General features: G+C 33.2%; 1 protein-coding gene across 13 annotated transcripts in view; it reads left to right on the plus strand.

Moving 5' to 3' along the window:
• The window catches only part of CHD9 (chromodomain helicase DNA binding protein 9), a 221,508-nt gene that overhangs the window by 115,523 nt on the left and 85,693 nt on the right, over positions 1–20,292 (plus strand). For all 13 annotated transcript variants that reach the window (XM_055330958.1, XM_055330956.1, XM_055330963.1 and 10 more), the window contains 6 exons: positions 551–882; positions 12,880–12,991; positions 16,847–16,993; positions 18,118–18,186; positions 18,268–18,323; positions 19,110–19,227. In XM_055330958.1, the coding sequence (XP_055186933.1) occupies positions 551–882; positions 12,880–12,991; positions 16,847–16,993; positions 18,118–18,186; positions 18,268–18,323; positions 19,110–19,227 (834 nt within the window). The remainder of the gene's footprint in view (positions 1–550; positions 883–12,879; positions 12,992–16,846; positions 16,994–18,117; positions 18,187–18,267; positions 18,324–19,109; positions 19,228–20,292) is intronic.

Raw genomic sequence — 20,292 nt, forward strand, 5'->3', positions numbered from 1 at the left:
AAAACTTTCTCTAATTTTAAGTATGAGAATGTTTACTAACTAGCAATGTTGCTGCATAGATTGCACATTAAAAAATGATTTAAATGATTTCAGGTTCTAGTTCTAATTTCTTGTAAAGCAGAGAAGCTTTACATTTCTAAAAATTATAATAAACTAAGGAGTAGTCATTCTATATTAAAATTGCTATTTTAGATTTATTAATAATTTTCAGAGTTCTGGAGTGAAGAGGAAAGAAAAGACTTTTATTTCAAATGTCCAGAGTATTTATAGGACAGAATTTGAATCAACTAACTAATCAAGAACGCTGTGAATCTACCTTATCCTTCTTTAACCTTCATTTTTAAAAACAGTAGTTGAGCTTCTCCTTTTACACCTACACTAATTTCTAGATCAGCAAACTGTTACAATTTTAAATTTGTTTGTAGTACTCACTTATTGGCTCACGTATTTTACTTTATCTTTAAACGTAATTTTAAATGTTCGTGTATTTATGTTAATTGTTTTAGGTGTACTTTGATACATTGTATAAAAAGTCTTCTGATCTCTCTAGCCCCCATCTTCCAAGAAGAGTGATGGTTCTGGGACATATACTAAGTTGCAGAATACCCAGGTGAGGATCATGTCTGAAAAGAAGCAGAGGAAAAAGGTGGAATCAGAAAGCAAGCAAGAAAAGGCTAATCGGATAATATCAGAGGCCATAGCAAAAGCAAAGGAACGTGGGGAGCGCAATATTCCGAGAGTAATGAGTCCCGAAAACTTTCCTAGTGCTTCAGTTGAAGGAAAAGAGGAAAAGAAAGGTAGACGGATAAAATCCAAGCCAAAGGACAAAGAGAGCAAAAAAACAAAAACTTGCTCTAAGTTAAAAGAGAAGACAAAAATTGGGTAAGTTGGTTAAGAATTTAATTCCCTTTGAATTTTTTTGCCAAAGTACGATCTGTCTCATCTTTCACTTTTGATGTGTGTGTAATGTATTTACTCCCTCTTTGAAGTTTTGTAAGATATATTATGTGTACCTTATTTCCTTTTCTGGAATGAATTGAGGAATATTCCAAGATTTACTACATTTTACTATTCTGTGATCATAGCTTTTTGCACATTAATAGTAGCAAAAGGAATTTAAAATAGAATATTTCATGGATAAAACAGAAAAAGGAAAACAAACAAAACCAAGCCCATTTCTATGCCAGTTCCAAATTCACTTTCTTTATATAAAGTGCATTAAAATCTTGTTTAAGATTTCTTTACTGTGTTTTAGTTTTACTTCATAGAGCATCTTACACTTTGGAAATGTGAACTACAATCTTTTCTCATAAACCCACAACTTTGGACTAAATGGAATGACAAGAAAACTAAGCATTTAAATCAACCGTGAGCAGCTCTCGGCTCTTACTGGTCTCTCTCACTGTCTTTCTGATTTACTTTATGTAATAAAGAGGCCAGGTGAGGATTAATGCTCCAAGAGAATTATAAAGCCAAGGAATTGCTCTAGAAGGGTACATTAATCCTTGGTGTTTTTGACTACTCAACTGACACATTTTCAAAAAAATAAAACATAATGTTAATATTTGTATTATATTTAAATTTTTGCATTCCAGGGTAAAAATAACCTAAGACCAACAGTTTAGAATTGTTTTTGCAGGAATATTTGGTCACTTTTAAAGGTTTTATTGAAATTTTAGATAAAGTGTTTAATCTGTCTTTTTTTTTCCAAAGTACACAGTAAAGAATTTCTATATTTTGAAAATCTCCATTTGCTTAAGAAATAATTGATGCATTATACAGATATTTAGAACTAATACAAATTGGTAAAAACAAATTATCAATCAGCATTTTAAATGTAGTCACCAAACTGAATTATAGTGTCATATCCTGACTCCTTTCAATCCAAATCATTAAATAACATGGGCTCTCTTGCCATGATAGAGCAGTGATTAATGTTTGTGATTTTGCATTTTATTTGCAGACAGCTAAAATGAAATTTGTAAGTTAAATTCTGCTCCTTTTATATTTAAAGGTTTTTGTCATGAAAGTACCTTATTTTTCCAGTATTTTATCTAGTTTTAATTAGGAAAATTAATTAGGAAATCCCATATTTAATCCTTTAATGTATTAAGGTATAGTATAATTAAAGTTTTCTAGTTTTAACTTAAACAGAGATATAGGCAAAGTGATGTACTATTTGGAAAGGCATTAAAAAAAAATAATGCACAAACCAAGAGAAACTGGTAGAAAAACTTCAAAAGTTACAATAAGTTTAAATTTGGAAGGAAATAGATAGAGGCAAAAGATACCAGAAGTAAATCTGGTTCAAGAAAAACAGTGTACATAAGGGGAAATTAGAAATAATTGTAATAGGAAAAAGTGGATTTATGAAAATGAATATAAGGAGTAGTAGTATAATACACTAGAATGTCTGACTTATTGTGATATTTATATTAGAAAGATTATTAATAAATGATTTTAATATTGCTCAGCATTGATCAATTTAGTACTTGTTTTTAGAGTGTTCTTGAGAAAACAGGTAGGTGAGAATTGTATTGGAAAGAAATACATGGCAAGACACTGAGCAGTTGCTAGAAAAAAACTCATTGAGAGGATAAGAGCATTCTTTTGATAGAGGAATTTATGAGTGGCAACCAAGTTAAAGTAAAATGAAGTAAAACAGAAGCTTGCCCTGTTTATTGCTATTAAGCTGTTGGAGTAAAACAATAACTTCTTGATCATCTTTATCAAACAAAGACAAAGATTGTCATGTTGGAGGAAAAAATGTAGTTGGAAGTGAAATTCACATACAACCTAGAGTTCCTATACAAGTCAATTGAAATATTACTGTACTTTCCACTAAGCCACTACATGTAAATTTTGAATTTTCCAAGTTTTTAATTTCTTTGTGAAGTCACTTAAATACTTTAGTTGCATAATTTTAATTAATAGCTTTTTATGATATTAAACATTTTCTTATGAAAGTTTTATTTTTCTGCTAGTTTGAGAAAAATTGGGCTATTGCTACTACCAAATGTCAGAAACCAGGTAAAGTTTAAGGGAATGGATGCTAGAGCTTAACCACCAGCAGTGTGAAATAGAAATTTTAAGAGTAGCTAAATTTGTAAACTGTTATGGTTGATGTATAGTCAGAGTTGGTGCTCATTTCACCGACATGTGTGATTTGAGAGTCTAGAAAGAAGAAAACCAGTACTGCTTCTACTTGCTGGTGTGCTTGAAACCTTATCATTCCTGTTACTTTTGTAGATTAATTTTTTTTAATTACAAGAAGGACCCTTTCCAGAGCACTTATGTACAGTCTCACTGCATCCTCACACCTCTGTGAATTAGGTTGGCACACAGTGTGCCAATTTAGTTAAGTTCTTTGGCTGTGGAGCCAGGAGTATTTGTTCAGATTTCAGTTTTGTTACCTATAAGCAACATGACCCTGACAAGCACTTAACATCTCCAAGCTTTAGTTTCCTCCTGTGTAAAAAGAGGATAATGATAGTACTTGCCTTGTGGTGTTACTTTTGGGGTGAAATGATTTAATAGTGCTTAAAGCATATGGAGCAGTACCTGGAGTTTCGTAAATATTAGTCATTATTTTTTGAAAACATAAGCCACGCCCCTTTCTCCAAGCCGAAACTTTCATCCATCTGCCTAGGTTCTTTTTTTTTTTTTTTTTTTTTAAATTTATTTATGATAGTCACACAGAGAGAGAGAGAGAGAGAGAGGCAGAGACATAGGCAGAAGGAGAGGCAGGCTCCATGCACCGGGAGCCCGACGTGGGATTCGATCCCGGGTCTCCAGGATCGCGCCCTGGGCCAAAGGCAGGCGCTAAACCGCTGCACCACCCAGGGATCCCCCCATCTGCCTAGGTTCTTTTTCAATTAAGGCTCAGTTCCCAAATAAGACCAGTTAAAAAACTTAATCAGATAGTGCACATTTCGGTAGCACATCTGCTTAAAAAAAAAAAAAAGAAACACAAGAACAGTTGCTAATTGTTAAGAGGGGTCGTAAGTTAGCTTATTAATGGCTTTTTTCATATGAGTATGCTTCTATTTATCAGGTTGCTAGGCTAGCATTTAGGAGAGGTAAATTTTGTTTGAAACATGTCTGAAGCTTGAAGGGGTTGCCCATGGTTATGTGGAAGGGAGTGAGTTGAAATGGAAATGACAAGGATAAAATAGTGAGGTAGGACAGGAAACAGCCTTTTTGTACTTTAATGTTGGTCATGATCTTGGCAGTCAGGTTCTAACAACTGCCTTCCAACTAGAATAGCAGATAATTCTTTAGTAATAATAGGTGCATAATAGATGCTCCATGAATGGAATGGAATCAATTTTATGGAATGAATGAATGGAAGATAAAATATTAAATGTTACCAAATGGTTGAATTTTATTTGTTAAATCAAAAACAGAAATGGCAAGCTAATCCTGCACTGAAACCACAGGGACATAACTAATGATTTAGTAATAGATAGTTAGATTCTAAAATAAATTCATACTAAGACTTCGAGTACAGTTTTCTTATGGTTTTATGTATGATTTGAAATTAGATAATAGAATGTCACATGGTTCGATTGGAGCATTTTAAAATTTATGGTTTATAGCTTTAACATCTAAATTATGGTTCCATGTTGTCAATTAGAATTTACCTGTGTGGGACACTTGGGTGGCTCAGCAGTTGAGCGTCTGCCTTTGGCCCAGGGTATGATCCTGGAGTCCTGGGATCAAGTCCCACATCGGGCTACTTGCATGGAGCTTGCTTCTCTCTCTGCATGTCTCTGCCTCTTTCTCTTTGTGTCTTTCATGGATAAATAAAATCTTTAAAAAAATAGAATTTACTTGTGTGTGTTACAGGCTATTCGATTGGCATTGATAGAATGATTTTGATACTTAAAAAAAATTTAAGGTTTTATTTATTTATTTGAGAGAGACAGAGAGAACTAGAGCAGGAGGGGTAGGGTAGAGGGAGAAGCGGACTCCCCAGTGGGTCGGGAGCCGGATACAGAACTCCATCCCAGGATTATGACCTGAGCTTAAGGCAGACGCTTAATGCAAACGCTTAACCAACTGAGCCACCCAAGCATCCTGATACTTAAAAATGTTTCGTGGCTCTATAAACTTAATCAGTAATAGTCCTTCAGAATTAAACTTACTGTTTCTTTTTTTGTAGTATTCATAATTTCTCTTTCTGTATACTGGATATCAGGTGGCTAACAATAACTTCTCTCATTAGTTAAAGTAGAAATAAAGGATTTATTTCTAAATAAGGAAATATTTATCAAATTCAAGTAGACTTTAAGGATGTCATATTATAAACTTAATATAAAAGGATGTCATATTATAAAGGAAAACAATGAAACATAATTAAATTTTGAAATTATATTGTGCCCTTTTTCCTATAGTTTGTTTGAAACCCCAAAAAGTAGGAAGGAAAATAACATTTATTGATTGCTTCACATCATATATATATATATATATATATATATATACACACACATACATATACAAGGCTTATTATATATATAATATATATATATACATGTATATGATGTATGTGTTTTTCAAACCAAACTAACATGTACATTTGTCCATGTGCATGTCCATAGCGATACTTTCACATCTAAATACTAAAATATATAAGGAAAAAATGAATTAACAAAATCTGAGGGAAAATATAATGAATCATTAGAAATTGAGAATTGTTAATTTATACTCCATGTTATTAATAAAGTTACAAATGAGACCCTGATTGCATGTATTAAAATAGGAAGAATTTAATATCTGTTTAGATAAAATATAAATATATTAATTGTTTCTTGGCATATGACAAAAAACACTTTGAAAGATGTATGGTATAAATTTATTATGTATTTTTAAGTGTTAATCATATGCCATTAATAGTCTGTAGAGGTTCTATAATTTTTAAATGCCAAACAGGTAAAATGTTTTACTGATTTCACTCCTTCGATCTAAACTTAAACTCAGTGAAAATCTTTCTGCATTCATCTGCAGAAAAAATTAATATAGCATACATTATTTTTTATGAATTTAATGAAGATGTGCGGTTCCATTTTTAAGAAGTATTCCTTTACATTAAATGTATTAGTAAGATCTGTCATTAGCAAATAATGTGTTGTATATATTTTATTGAATCTAAGATATCATTGATTATGAGGCACACCATTATTTTATGTGTCAGTAAGAAAGGAAAAAAAAATATATTGCCAGTTAAAACTATGGCATATGTGTGATCATTAAGTGAATCTTGATTTCATAGATGTTAATATGTGGGGAAAATATATATCTTAGAATCACTGAAGTAAAGTTTTTGATTTAGTGCTCCTACTTGTCAATATTTTTCAACATAAACACTTTTTTTTTAAAAAAGTACTTTTTAAAAATATGAAACTGCTGATAAATATATTGACTACAATTAATATTTAGCTAATACTTGTATCTTTAGTAACTCTATGAAACAACTCAGTGAATTCAACTTTTTGAAAAACTCATACCTGTCCTTAAACAGGAAGTAATTTATAGTCCAAGTTACCAAGAGCATACAAGACAATGTTACTTTCACAAACTGAAGGATTAACTAAAATAAAGAACCCTTGTAAAAGTTGTTTTTCTCAGAGGAGTTTAAGCTGGAGTCTTGAGTTGACCCTTAAGTTGGAGAAATTTCACCAGATTAAAAGTATTTCTTTAAAAAAAAGTTTATATTTTCTTTTTTTTTTAAGATTTTATTTATTTATTCATGAGAGACACAGAGAGAGAGAGAGGCAGAGACACAGGCAGAGGGAGAAGCAGGCTCCATGCATCCCGACGTGGGACTCGATCCTGGGTATCCAGGATCACTCCCTGGGCCAAAGGCAGGCGCTAAAAACTGCTGGGCATCCCAAGTTTATATTTTCTGACTTTAAAAATAGCCACAGTGTCTTTCACTTGGCTTATGAAGAAAAACATTATAATGTGAAATAGTATTTTTGCTTGTTTCCTTTACTTATGATGAATTGGATGCATTAATTACACAAATGGACTAATTGGGGAAGATTCATTGTTTGTCCAATTATTGCAATGAGAGAATCAACAGGGGGCAATTATAGATTGACACTGTGTAGAATGCAGCTTGTTACCCAGCCTCTACTAATAAACATGTGGGCAGGATTCAGATGAGTGCATAAATTACATCTGAAAATCAAATATAGATGTCAAGTATAAACACTGAGGTTTTCTAGTGCAAATGAATTAACATTTCAAATTTATACTTAGTTTGAAATTGCCCTTTGCTGTCTGAAACAAGCTGTGTTTTGATATTTAGTTCTTTTACTTGCTGAATATATCTGTTGCTACAATTTGCTAACATTGATAACAGATCTTTAATGTTTTAAAAAAAACTTGCAAAAAGCCTTTAGTATTAATATATTCTGTATTTGGGTCTTTGGTGATATTTCTAAGAATAGCAAACTGTCAGCTTATTTGAAGAATATCTGTAATGAAATTTTACTTTCATTTATAATATTTTATTTTAGAATTCATATAGTCAACTCTGTGATCCATGATGAAGGAATGGAATGCTTTTTGGTAATTGGGTATTTCACTTAACTGATTTCATTTTATTTTTCCTACTTTTGGATCACCTGATTTCCCTCAGTAATATTTATGTCAAACATTTGTCATTATACTGGCAGTAGAGATTTCTGGTTGTTCAATAATCAGATAAACTTTAACCTTAATAATTTACTAAAAAGATAATAATAGTTTCATATTTCTCTGTATCCATTAAACTGTGTATATTTATTAGGTATCTCTTGACTGGTTGAAGTATAGTTTCATTTTATTAAAATCAGCAAGATGTTAGAAATAGTACAGTAGGAATAAAGAGCCCTTTATTGTCTTTTACTTAACCTGTGACTCAGGCATTTTATTTATTTCACCTTTTGGAGCTAAAGCTTCCCTATTAGTATAGTGAGACCAGCACCTTATCTGTCTCAGAGGTCTTCTCAGGATCGAAGGAGATACTGTAGGCAAGAAGTACTTTGGTGTTTTAAGTGCTCTATAAATATAAAATAATTTTATTATCCTGAATATTCGTTCTTAAGAGAACTCTGAACCATAGTTCCCAAATCTGGTGGAACATCAGAATCTCTTAGGGAAATTTTTAGAAGTCTGATTGAAGTCCCACTTACTAGAGCAGAATCCTGGGGTTGGGCCCTACAAATCTGTAATTCTTTTTTTTTTTAAATTATATGTATTTATTCATGAGAGACACAGACAGAGAAGCAGAGACATAGGCAGAGAGAGAAACAGGCTCCATGCAGGGACCCCGATGTGGGACTTGATCCCGGGACTCCAGGATCATGCTCTGGGCGGAAGGCAGGTGCTTAACTGCTAAGCCACCCGGGCATCCCAAATCTGTAATTCTTTTTAACTTTTTACTTTGAACTAATCTCAGACTTGCAAAAATAGGTCAGAGTTCCTTTAGGCTCTTTACCCAGCTTCCTCAAATGTTAACATCTTATATAACCAAAGCAGGATTATCAAACCCAGGAAAAAGCACTTGTACAATTCTATCAACTTAGAGACCTCATGCAAATTTTGTTTGTTGTTCCATTTTCATTGTGTTGTCATTTCTCCTTCCACTCCTCCAATTTGGGGAGGAGTGTTTTCAGTTTTGAAGCATACTGGCCAGTGATTTTGTAGAATGTCTCTCAGTTTGGGTTTGTCTTATATTTTCTGATTAAGAATCTTTATTTTTAACAGACAGCCTTCTAATGAAGCCTATATCTCACATATTTAGGAATTACTCATCAACACCAACCTAATCTTTGTTCCCCTTTGTAGTATCACCTATATACCATTTTAGAATTTTACAATAAACCAATATGACTTCATTGTTTCCAAGAATCAGTATTCTGTGTAAGTAACCCTAGTTTTTAAATCTTAAAACATGTCTGTATTTTACTCAGAAATATGTCAGTCGAGCATGACTTAATGTTTTGGAATCACCTTTTTCCTACCATGGAAATGTACTGTGTTTGAACAGAAAGGACATGTGTAAACATTTTGAACTTTTAAAGGTTTAGTAAGAAACTACTATATCTGAAATATCTCTTATAAAGTTAGGATTTAAAAAAGATTTTTGCATAGGTTAAGAGTGGTTAATGAGTTTGTGAAATCAGATGATATTCCAGGCCTACAGAACAACATTGGAAGAAAATGCAGAGTATATGGAAAACACAGTTTAAAAGATCTTTTTTTTGTTTTGAAGAACATTTTCAAATAATTCATATAATGAAGGTTTATCCTAAGGTATTACAGGAAATGTTTTTACTAGACTTACCTCCCTCCACTAAAAAGGGTAGGAAAAAAAATTAAAAAAAATAAAAAAAGAATAAAAAGTGTAGGTATCTAAGATTGATAGGGCAGCACTTACGAATATTTCTTTTCTAGAGATTTAGGCAATATTTATCTATAAAAATGTTTGAGCAAAAGGAGTGTATCAAATATATATTTCTCCTACCTAATTTTGCTTAGTGTTATCCCTGATCTTGCTACTGACAATCAGCTGCACAATTGCCTTAGGCTGTATTGTGTAATCACAAGGAACATCATGCTTACCCTTAGGAGGAGGTTTTTATTGGAAGAGGAGAATTCTGGGAACTTATAATGCCTTGTTCCTTGATTTAGAAGAAGCTGGTTACACATTTATGTTCATTTGAGAAATTCACAAAGCTATTCTCTTTTGATGTGTAGACTTTTCTGACTTGTATAGTATTTTCATATTAATAGGCTTAAGTTTAGGGAAAGTGAGGGGTTGCATTTGGGAACAACCTAAGAGCTTTCAGTTCAAGCTCTGGAGTGAGGTATACTGAATTTTTATCTCTAGTCTTGCTATTATTGTGACTTTGAGCAAGGCATACACTTCCCTAAGCCTCCGTTTCCTCTTCCTATAAAATGCTGGTATTTGCCTCTCAGAACTATATGAACTTCAAATGAGAGAATGCCTGTGAAAGTCAGCAGAGACTGCCTCCATAAACACTGGGTAAATGGAAGCTTTGAAAATGAAAAGGAGTTCCAAGAGTTGAGATAATAGTGGGTTGAGGACTGAAAATGAAGCAGTCTGGATAGGCAGCTTTTTTAGGAACTGCGGATGAGGAGGAGGAAGGACAAGATCATGAGGTATCTAATAGTAGATATGACCTCAAGGGAGAGTTTTATTTTAGCAGGGGAACCAGAGTAAGGAAAAGGGACCAAAAGAAGGAATAAATGACCAATGAAAGTTGTGAGAGGGAATGAAGCATAAACATGGTTGCTTCCTTAATGTTGTTTCTGAGTATCTTTTTGTACCTTCTCTAATATCCTGGTTCCAACATAAGCTGTTCTTTTATTTGCTTTCTTCACATACTCTTAAGAGTGCAGGTGAGTAGATAGATACCAAGTAAAAATTATCTGTCTCCTGTTGAAGGGGGTAATCGTGCCATACAAGAATGATCTGGGAGTAGCTCTTTCTAGAAGTTTCTTGCCTCACATCTAACCATCCAGGCAGTGACCATGTCTCTTGATTCTGCCTCCATAATAAAGCCTGTGCCTTTCTTCACCTCTTTATCCACATAGCCATGGCCCTGTGTTCCATCCTTCATGTCTCACTTGGGTTGTCATTTGCCTGATGGCTGGTTTCCATGCCTTGAATTTCTCCTCTAGTTGCATTGCTCTCTTGTTTGAAATTCTCCCTCCCCGCAATTTTATTGAAATATAATTGACATACAACATTGTATTCGTTTAAGGTATACAACATAATAATCTGACATATGCACCTATTGCAAAGCTACTGCCACAAAAGTATAGTTAATATCCATCACCTTACTAGTTACAAATTTTGTTAGTGATGAGAACTTTTAAGATTCATTCTCTTAGCAATTTCAAATACACAATGCAGCATTGTTAACTGATCATCATGCTGTATATCACATCCCTAGAACTTATTTGTGTAAAATTCTCATATCTTCCAATTGTTTTATTTTTTTTTCATTTATTCTGAATATCTCTGAGCCATTTGTTGTCAGTGATGAACAAGACAGATTCTGTTTCAATTCCTGCCTTGTGGAGTTTAAAAGGATCTTCTGTGATCCTCAGCTTATCTAGAAGACCATCTCTCCTTCCTTCTCCTCTAGTAGTTTGTGTATCTCTGACATGCTCTTGTCAGTGCACATCTCTCTCATTCTTCTATAATATCCCTCCAACCTGGAATGTACCCCACCCTATTCTTTCACTACCAGTTGAACACCTTGTATCATTCATTTCCTATCTCAGACTTTACCTTTTCTGAAAAGGTATTCCTTTACAATAGACATAAGCACTTCAGTACTCTTCAGTAGACATAAGCACTTTTGTGTTCACATTACATCCGGTACTAACTTCCACTTTTGCGTTTGAACTGTGTTTTCATATTTTAACAATGATACTTCAGTGTTAGGGACTGTGTCCACTTTATCTTCGAATCCTAGAACCAAGGAGTGCCTGGCATATAATAATTAGAAGTTAGTTCAGAAATTACCGTGTCAGGACTTTGCTAAGAACTCATTTGCATTATCCCAGTTAATTCTCAATAACAGTAGAGGTAGCTATTATAGTATCCCTATTTTCCAGGTCAGGAAACTAAGGCTAAAAGAGATCAAGTAATCTGCCAGGTGTCTTACCGATAGGCAAATGGTAGAATCAGGTTTAAAATCTTTGATGCTGTGATTTCAAAGTATGTGCTCCTAACCTCCAGGTTCTCCGATGTTAATACATAATTGTTGGGATGCCTGGGTGGCTCAGTGCTGAGGATCTGCCTTTGACTCAGGGTGTGATCCTGGAGTCCCGGGATTGAGTCCCACATCGGGCTCCCTGCATGGAGCCTGCTTCTCCCTCTACCTATGTCGCTGCCCCCCCCCATCTCTCATGAATAAATAAATAAAATATTTTTAAAAAATAAATAAAAATAAATAATGGTTGAAGAAAATTCTTCTATCTTTATGATACATCATACTTGAAAATATTTTGGGAAATTTTCTCTGTTTGGAATATAGATATCTAAAATAGAATTTCCCTGATTAGCAATTAGCATGGTTTGTGATTAGTATGGTGCTTCAATAAATCATGCCCTCTCATCTGTTGACCCAAAATAAGGAAATGTGGAAGCTCTGTACTTTCCACCTCTGATCAGGAAAAAAAAAAAAAAACAATACCACATTTTCATTTTAAATGTTTGTATTTGATGTGTGTATATAAACATTAATTAATACACATATACACATATATATGAGAGAGACAGGCAAACTGTGGAAATATAGAAAAAGACTTTTTTAACTCTTTAGGAACATATAGTACAGCCAAGATAAGCCTTAACGTAAATGAAATAATTAACAATTGTTAAAGTATTTCAAGTAAGGGAGAAATTAGGGTAAAAAGTAGTAGAGGATTCTAGGGAATGGGTGGGATATAAGGACCTTAACTAGAATTTGAATTTAGTAAGAGGTAGAAAGGGAAAAATTCTCATTCCAAATCTACAAAATAATAAATGAATTATTTTAATTACTAAATACAGTTATATCACCTGACATTTTTCCCATGAAAAATAATTTTGAGCCTAGAAACAAGCTATAGAACTTGACTGCCTTTCTATGCTTAAAACTATGTTAGCTGTAACATTGGTTTGTGTTTGTTCCATTAAAATGTAGTTCTTGTCTTGAAAATGTCATTATGGAGTTCATGATAATTATCCTCTTTGGTTGAACATTCACGTAATATGAAATGGAAAAAAGTTTATCATGGCCATCTTAGTATGACCACAAATAGAGAAAAGGCAGAGAGTTCATAGTGTTTACTCTTTTCCTCTTGAAACAGCAAACTCATTATTACATTGGGTAAGAAACAAAAAAGAAAGAATGAATCTTCAGATGAGATATCTGATACAGAGCAGATGCCACAGCATGCATGCAAAGAGGAAGACACTCAAGTGAGTATCACGTTTTTTTTTCTGAGAAATGAAGAACTGATAGGATTATTTAGAAGCCTAAAACTGCTTTATGGTTATTCATATTGTAGTTTAGTAGTAAAATTACATTTTATTATATGGTAGGACTTGAAGACAGCATTATGACAATACGCTCCTGGTAGTATTACCATAGAATGTTGGATCTGGGAGGAAACTTACATATTCTTTCTAAACCCCTCATTTTTCATATAATGAAGCCAAATCCCAGAGAGGTTAAATAACAGTCCAAAGTCCCTGATGGCTTTTAGCATGGAGAAATATCTAGTGATATTATCCTGTACTTAAAGAGTGCTTTTGAATGAACTTAATGATGGAGATACTAATTTTTAGAATCACATACAATGATAGAGCAAATGGATTGAATCATTCCTAGAGATAATTCCTTTGGTCTGCTTCTGTCAAAGAAAAGATAACCAATTATATTAAAAATCCCGTAATGTAGACAAGAATACTATGCATTTTGCCTTTTTTTATCAGTGGATATTCAAAATAACTGTGTGAAGTTAAAAATATATATATATACATATATAGTAAAGGTCATAATTCAGGCCACCCTCTCCTCTTTAATAATTAAAGTACAACTCTAGGCCGTATGGGTGGTGGCAGTTGTTGCATTATGGGGCCAGAAAGCCCCTGAATGGCCTTTCTTCTTCCTTATGCAGCTTATCCAATGGGAGAGTAGTGGCTCAAGGCTCCTGGGCTGCTGCAAGAGTTGAGGTAAGGGCAGTGACTGAGCTCCTAATATTATATGGCCTGGCTTTTCTTCACATGTTACTCCTCACTCAGGCAAACTTGCAGTTACTTTATTCACCATGAGAAAATTCAATTTAATTTTTACTAGCATAAGGCTGGCCATTTTTCCATTATGTAATTACCAAACAATGAAATGGTAGAATAGATTAACATGCACATTTCTTCCACACCTTTCATTGTAGTATTAGGTTGCTCTACTAGGTACGTTGCTTTAACAAAAATATACACAGAGAAGGAAAGAAGTATTTTCTAATAAGCAATTCTAAATCTATATTATTGATATATTTAAACATATCATATGAATGATGGAAAGGTCTGTATAGCTTTCAACCACCAGGGACTGTCAAGATTTGAAGGCTGAAAAATTTGTCTCAAGTTTGGAGTCAGGTGGAAATCTAAAAATCTGAATGTGATATTTAATTTTTTACCTTTAATCTTAATATAGAGTACTTCAGCAGTTTGTATTTGCAGACTTAATTTTTTTAAAAAACCCCTGCAGTACATTATATTAAGATTATTGTAGGAAACAAGTAACATGTTGAAATGAAATGAAATATTAGTCACTTAAGAGCGTATTTCTGACTGCTTAGGTGAAGTGTTGTGGGCTGATCCATTGAAGCCTCTAAGACAGAAGAAAAAAGCTGGAAAAAAGAAATTGAAAGAATTTGTCACTATTTTAAATCGTGCTTTGAATACATTAAGAGAAAGAAAACCAGAAAAAAACACATTAGCCAAAATGTGTACACCAAATTAGTTTTTATATTTTTAAAGTGGTAGTGATATTACATGACAGAGAAAGATAATTTGATTAGAGTGGCACTTCATTTGGCTTTGCTTCATGTGTAACTGGGTACTCTAGTAGAATATAATTTATTCCACTGTAGTGATTCCAGCTATGATCTTATAACTCAGACTTTTTAATTAATCTTTTAGGCTGATAAAGTTTTCATGAGGGTGCAGTTTACAAATTTATTGCTCATTTTATCTGTGAAGAATCAACTGAATTTGCACTTTTAAGAGTTCAAAGGATTCTTTCAGGCCACTCATTTACAATTTACTAAAGACCTAAGTGAGGCATTTCAAAGAACTACTAGATGCCTAAATGACCAGAAAGTGCTGGAAACATCAGAGTGTTCTAAAAGTATATTGAATTATTCTTAAACGTCATTATTGAGATTTGTGCCCAATAAGACATAACATTGGTAATACATGTTATTGTTAGAATACTGAATGTTACTGTTTGTGTATTAAACTATTCTTGAATATTCCGAGCCATATGATGCTCATTGTAGAAATCTAAATATTCCTTTAGCCTTATTTTAGAGGTCCGTAGAGTTTTTCCCTCAAGTAATAATAAGAATTACTTTTTTTTTTTTTTCAAAACAAGATGAGGAAAATTTGGGCTTCCAAAAGTCCTTTCATTATAACTTTTATGAGCCACCTTCCTGAGTCCCATGTTAAAAGAAATGTTATTTTGAGTTTTGAAGATGTAAATATCTTCATGGCCACAGATGGTAAGACTCATCCTAAATGAGCCAGGAAGTTATCTACTGTATTTGGCTAAGCTAACTCACCATATTAGTGCCTTTCTTTCTCTCAGTATTCCACAACTCAAAAGAAAGAGGCAGAGGCAAGTTAAAGGCCACTGCACCTTTTTGGATGCAGATAACATTTTCTCTCCATCTGCTGTACTGATTGAACCATCTTTGCCATGGCTATGGAAGTAGGAAAGGCCTATGAAATTGACATTGGCAGAAACCAAAAGGAGAAGACATGGGTTATTTTGCAGGTTACATTATGGGGGAATGTCACAGGAGTTACTAAATATATAAAACAAAATGGCACAGAAAAAGAAAGAAGGGGGTAGATTTATCGATTATTAAGCAATAGAAAAGTTGGCTGAGATGCCTCCACCCTTGAGATTTTAGGGAGGTGGAAAAAAGCAGACCTAAGTCCTTTGAAGTCTTCAAGCCAACGTGAGATTTTGATTTTATAGTGGGGAGCAGCAAATATTAGATCTTTAGGGAGGTAAGTAAAGCCATCTGTATTTGATACCTGATTTAAAAACACTTAGATTATTTTAAGATTATGGTACTACATGTAATACTTTTCAAAAGGCTTACCTCTGGTTTTGATAGTGATGTTCTTTATTTTTAAGGGAAGCTAGTAAAGTTAGTAAAACACTGGTTCCTCTTTCATACACATTTAATTATTTGGTAGATTTACTTGATTGTTTTATGTATCTCTTTTAAAACATTTTATACTCTTTATTCTGTTTTAAACATAAGTTCATGGGTTTTATGGTAAATATTGTTTAATTTATGTCCCCAGTTAATTATTTAACCAGTATTCATCTGATGCACTTTTTAGGTTTGGGGCAAAAACCATGAAAGTATTAACAGTTTAAAACACCTGTTGCCCAAAGTGTGAAAAAGCTAAATAAAACATGTTTTTACTCTTCTTAATAATAGTTTCTAAAGAGAAGTAATCAAGCAATAAATGTATTACTAATAAAACAAGTTTTGCCCAAGGTGTGGAATAGTTCAATAAAACAAATCTTTTTATTCTTTTTTTTTTAATTTTTATTTATTTATGATAGTCACAGAGAGAGAGAGAGAGAGAGAGAGAGAGAGAGGGGCGCAGAGACACAGGCAGAGGGAGAAGCAGGCTCCATGCACCGGGAGCCCGATGTGGGATTCGATCCTGGGTCTCCAGGATCGCGCCCTGGGCCAAAGGTAGGCGCCAAACCGCTGCGCCACCCAGGGATCCCCAAATCTTTTTATTCTTAACAATTTATAAAGAAAAGTAATAAAGATATTACTAATCTTTGTTATTTGAAACTTGAGGAAGTAAAACAAGATTCTAAGCCTGTGGCAAAGGGCAAATTGTAATCTTCCTTTAGTTAAAAGGAAAAATGAGAAAAGATGAATGAATGTTGAATACAACCTCAGAAATTTAATGTACAAAAAAAATTTAATGTACAGAATTACACTAAAAGTAATTATTTAAAAAATCTTTTCTTAAAATCTGTCATATAAACATCATCCTTATGGTTCATTACAGAAAAGAAGATCTAATCGTCAAATTAAAAGAAAAAAATACGCAGAAGATGCAGAAGGGAAACAATCTGAAGAAGAGGTTCAAGGTTCTATGAAAATAAAAAAAAATTCAGCTCCTTTACCTGGTGAACAGCCTTTACAATTATTTGTGGTAAGACAGATTTGGGATTATGACTACAAATCATTTGAAACCAACATACATTTTTTGAAATCTGTTCCTAAAACCTACTCCAGCTTTCCCTCCTAGAATCCCTGTTGTGTAGTTAATAGAACCGTTAATTATTCAGATCAGAAACCTAGGAATTTATCCTCTCTGTTTTCTTCTTTTGCTTCTTCCTCCAGTTTATCCCCACATTTTTCACCCCCAACTATATATTTCTGAAACTCCTCCACATTCCAGCCTTTCTGCAGAATATATCTAAATTACAGGCCTGGTCATAGTACTTAAAAAAAAAAAAAAAAAAGATTTTACTTATTTATTCATGAGAGACACAAACAGAGAGAGAGAGAGAGAGAGAGAGAGAGGCAGAGACACAGGCAGAAGGAGAGGCAGGCTCCATGCAGGGAGCCCAACGTGGAACTCCATCCCAGGTCTCCAGGATCAGGCCCTGGGCTGAAGGCGGCGCTAAACCACTGAGCCATCCGGGCTGCCCCATAGTACTTTTCTACTGCAAACTCCTCTAACAGCTTCCCAAGTCCTACAAAACATAATGATGCATTTTTAGCACATCATATATGTGTATGGATTTTTTTTTTACCTTATCTCCTGCCACTTCTTTACAAGCACTGAATGCTCTGACCTTATGAACATAGGTGCACTCTGCCTTTGCATATACATTTTTCTCTTTTTGTAATTCTTTTAATCTTCCTTATCTGGATTGTGAACCAACCCCTCATCTGCCAGCTGAGCTATCTGACACCTTAGGCAAGTACTTATGTTCTCTGTGCCTGAGCTTCCTAATCTGTACAGTGGAGATAACAATGGGTACCTACCTCATAGGATTATATTAGTTAATGTATGTAAAGTACTGATAATAATGCTGAGCCCATTAAGAAGCATAGTATGTTTACCGTGATGATGCAAATGATGACTAGGACAATAATGTCAATGATTTGTTTTTCCATTTTTGTATTTCCATTTTGTATTCCTCCCACAGTGCCTGACACATGTTAAATAAATGTTTCTTGAATTTTAATGTGTTCATAAACATACAAAGTGGCAACTAAAGGAATTTTTAGAATGTGATGTCGTATTTTCTTTCCTCCCTCCCATAGGAGAATCCAAGTGAAGAAGATGCTGCAATTGTAGACAAAATACTATCTTCTAGAATTGTAAAAAAGGAAGTAAGTAATCACACATGACATTTTATGCATTATATTCCATGGCCTGATTATCAGTCATAAGTATTGATTTTATGTTCTTAGGTATCACCTGGAGTGATGATTGATACAGAAGAATTTTTTGTAAAATACAAGAATTAGTAAGTATCTGAGTTAGAAAAACAATAGAAAATGCTGATTCATATTTAAATTAATATAAATATTGATATTAATAATTTTTATTAATTATAATTAATAACAAATTATTTAATGATTATTATAAATAGTTTTATTGTTATAAATTAATTAAATATAAATATTTATGTTTATATTTATAAAATATAACTTAATATGAATATATTAAGTTAAATTATCTTTTTAAATTTTACCTGAATGTTAAAATGTTTTATTAGTTCAAAACTTCATATGGTAAAATATAAGCAAATATTTTTCAGAAAATGTTCATTATTAACATCAAAATACAGAAATCTTTATAAAATATTCTTTTACAAATTATAGACAGTTATATTTATATTGTCGAACTTTCAGATGTTCTTCAACATTTTCCTTACCTAAGTAAAAGCAAATGTTTAAAATAAAATTACATGGGTTTCAAAAGAGGTTAGCTTTCTTTCTGATCATGATGAAATGGTTACAGTGAGGAAATAAATGATAAATCATATCTTGTTACCCTTACACCTTTGTTTACCATTCTGTTTCTCTGTGGCAAATTGCTCGTCCTTATATGATAGTCTTCTTAGGATAGAGTGATCACAGTGGCTTTAGAAATTGTACACAATCTATTGACGTAAAATGAAATGATGAGCTACCTCTTCATAAAGTTGAATATTTTGTATTGGATGCTGCGATTGAAAATAAATCTTAAGAAACCCCAAAATCATGTTTTTCTGTGTTATTCTAATACACTGCTTTTATAAAAATTTTAGCTCCTATCTTCACTGTGAGTGGGCCACAGAGCAGCAGCTGTTGAAAGATAAAAGGATCCAGCAGAAAATCAAACGATTCAAATTGAGACAAGCCCAAAGAGCACATTTTTTGGCAGACGTAAGAAAAAGAAATAAATGAAACTGTGATATGTTGAACTCTGAACACGTATTTATCAAAAATTCAAGTATTATTCATTTTAATTTTTAGGCTTCTGAGTTAGATATTTGCATACAAATGCCATCTATGTAGAATAATTTTCTCTTCCCAAGTTAGCTTGGAAACTAGCTGAAACAGGAACACAGATGATTCAGACTGGTAGAGAACTCTTGTATTTTTAAATTAGCATGTATTTCAATACTTAGAGTTGAATATGAGTGGATTAATATCTCAGAGAATTTTATTTTATTTTAAGATTTTATTTATTTATTCATGAGAGACACAGAGAGAGAAAGAGAGGCAGCGACACAAACAGGCAGAGGGAGATGCAGGACTCGATCCTGGGACTCCGGGATCACACCCTGAGCCAAAGGCAGACGCTCAACCAGCGAGCCACCCAGGCGTCCCTCTCAGAGAATTTTATCAGCAAATTTATTCAAGTAATGGAAATGGTAATATAGCAAGTCAATGGAAACTTAAGATCTTTCACTACATAAAATACATAGCCTATTTTCTGTGCCAGGTTTATGTATGTGTGAATAAACCATCATAGGAATAATTCATTTTAAAGGCTTCATCAATTAGTTCATGTCCTTTTCTGCTCTAAATCTTTGACTTTTTTCAATAGGTTTGTTTTAGAACAGTTTGAGATTCATCTAAATTTTTTTAACTTTTTAATTTGAAGATTTTGTAGAGTGTTTATTTTGAAAAATCTAAGTTGCAAAAATAGTACAATGAATTCTTACATATATACATATGTATATATATCCACACACACACATATATAAATAATTGACGTACAGTTGACACACAGTATTACATTAGTTTCAGGGATACAACATAGTGATTCCACTAGTCTGTATGTTATCCTGTGCTCACCACAAGTGTCACTCCCATCTGTCATTAGACAGCTCTATTATAATACCATTGACCATATTCCCTTTGCTGTACATTTTATTTTCCTACATGTATTTTAATAAGATACCCTAAATGTTAATATTTAACAGTTGGCCTGATGATTCACAT

Source organism: Nyctereutes procyonoides, unplaced genomic scaffold (assembly GCF_905146905.1).
Source record: "Nyctereutes procyonoides isolate TBG_1078 unplaced genomic scaffold, NYPRO_anot_genome, whole genome shotgun sequence".
Lineage (NCBI taxonomy): Eukaryota > Metazoa > Chordata > Mammalia > Carnivora > Canidae > Nyctereutes > Nyctereutes procyonoides.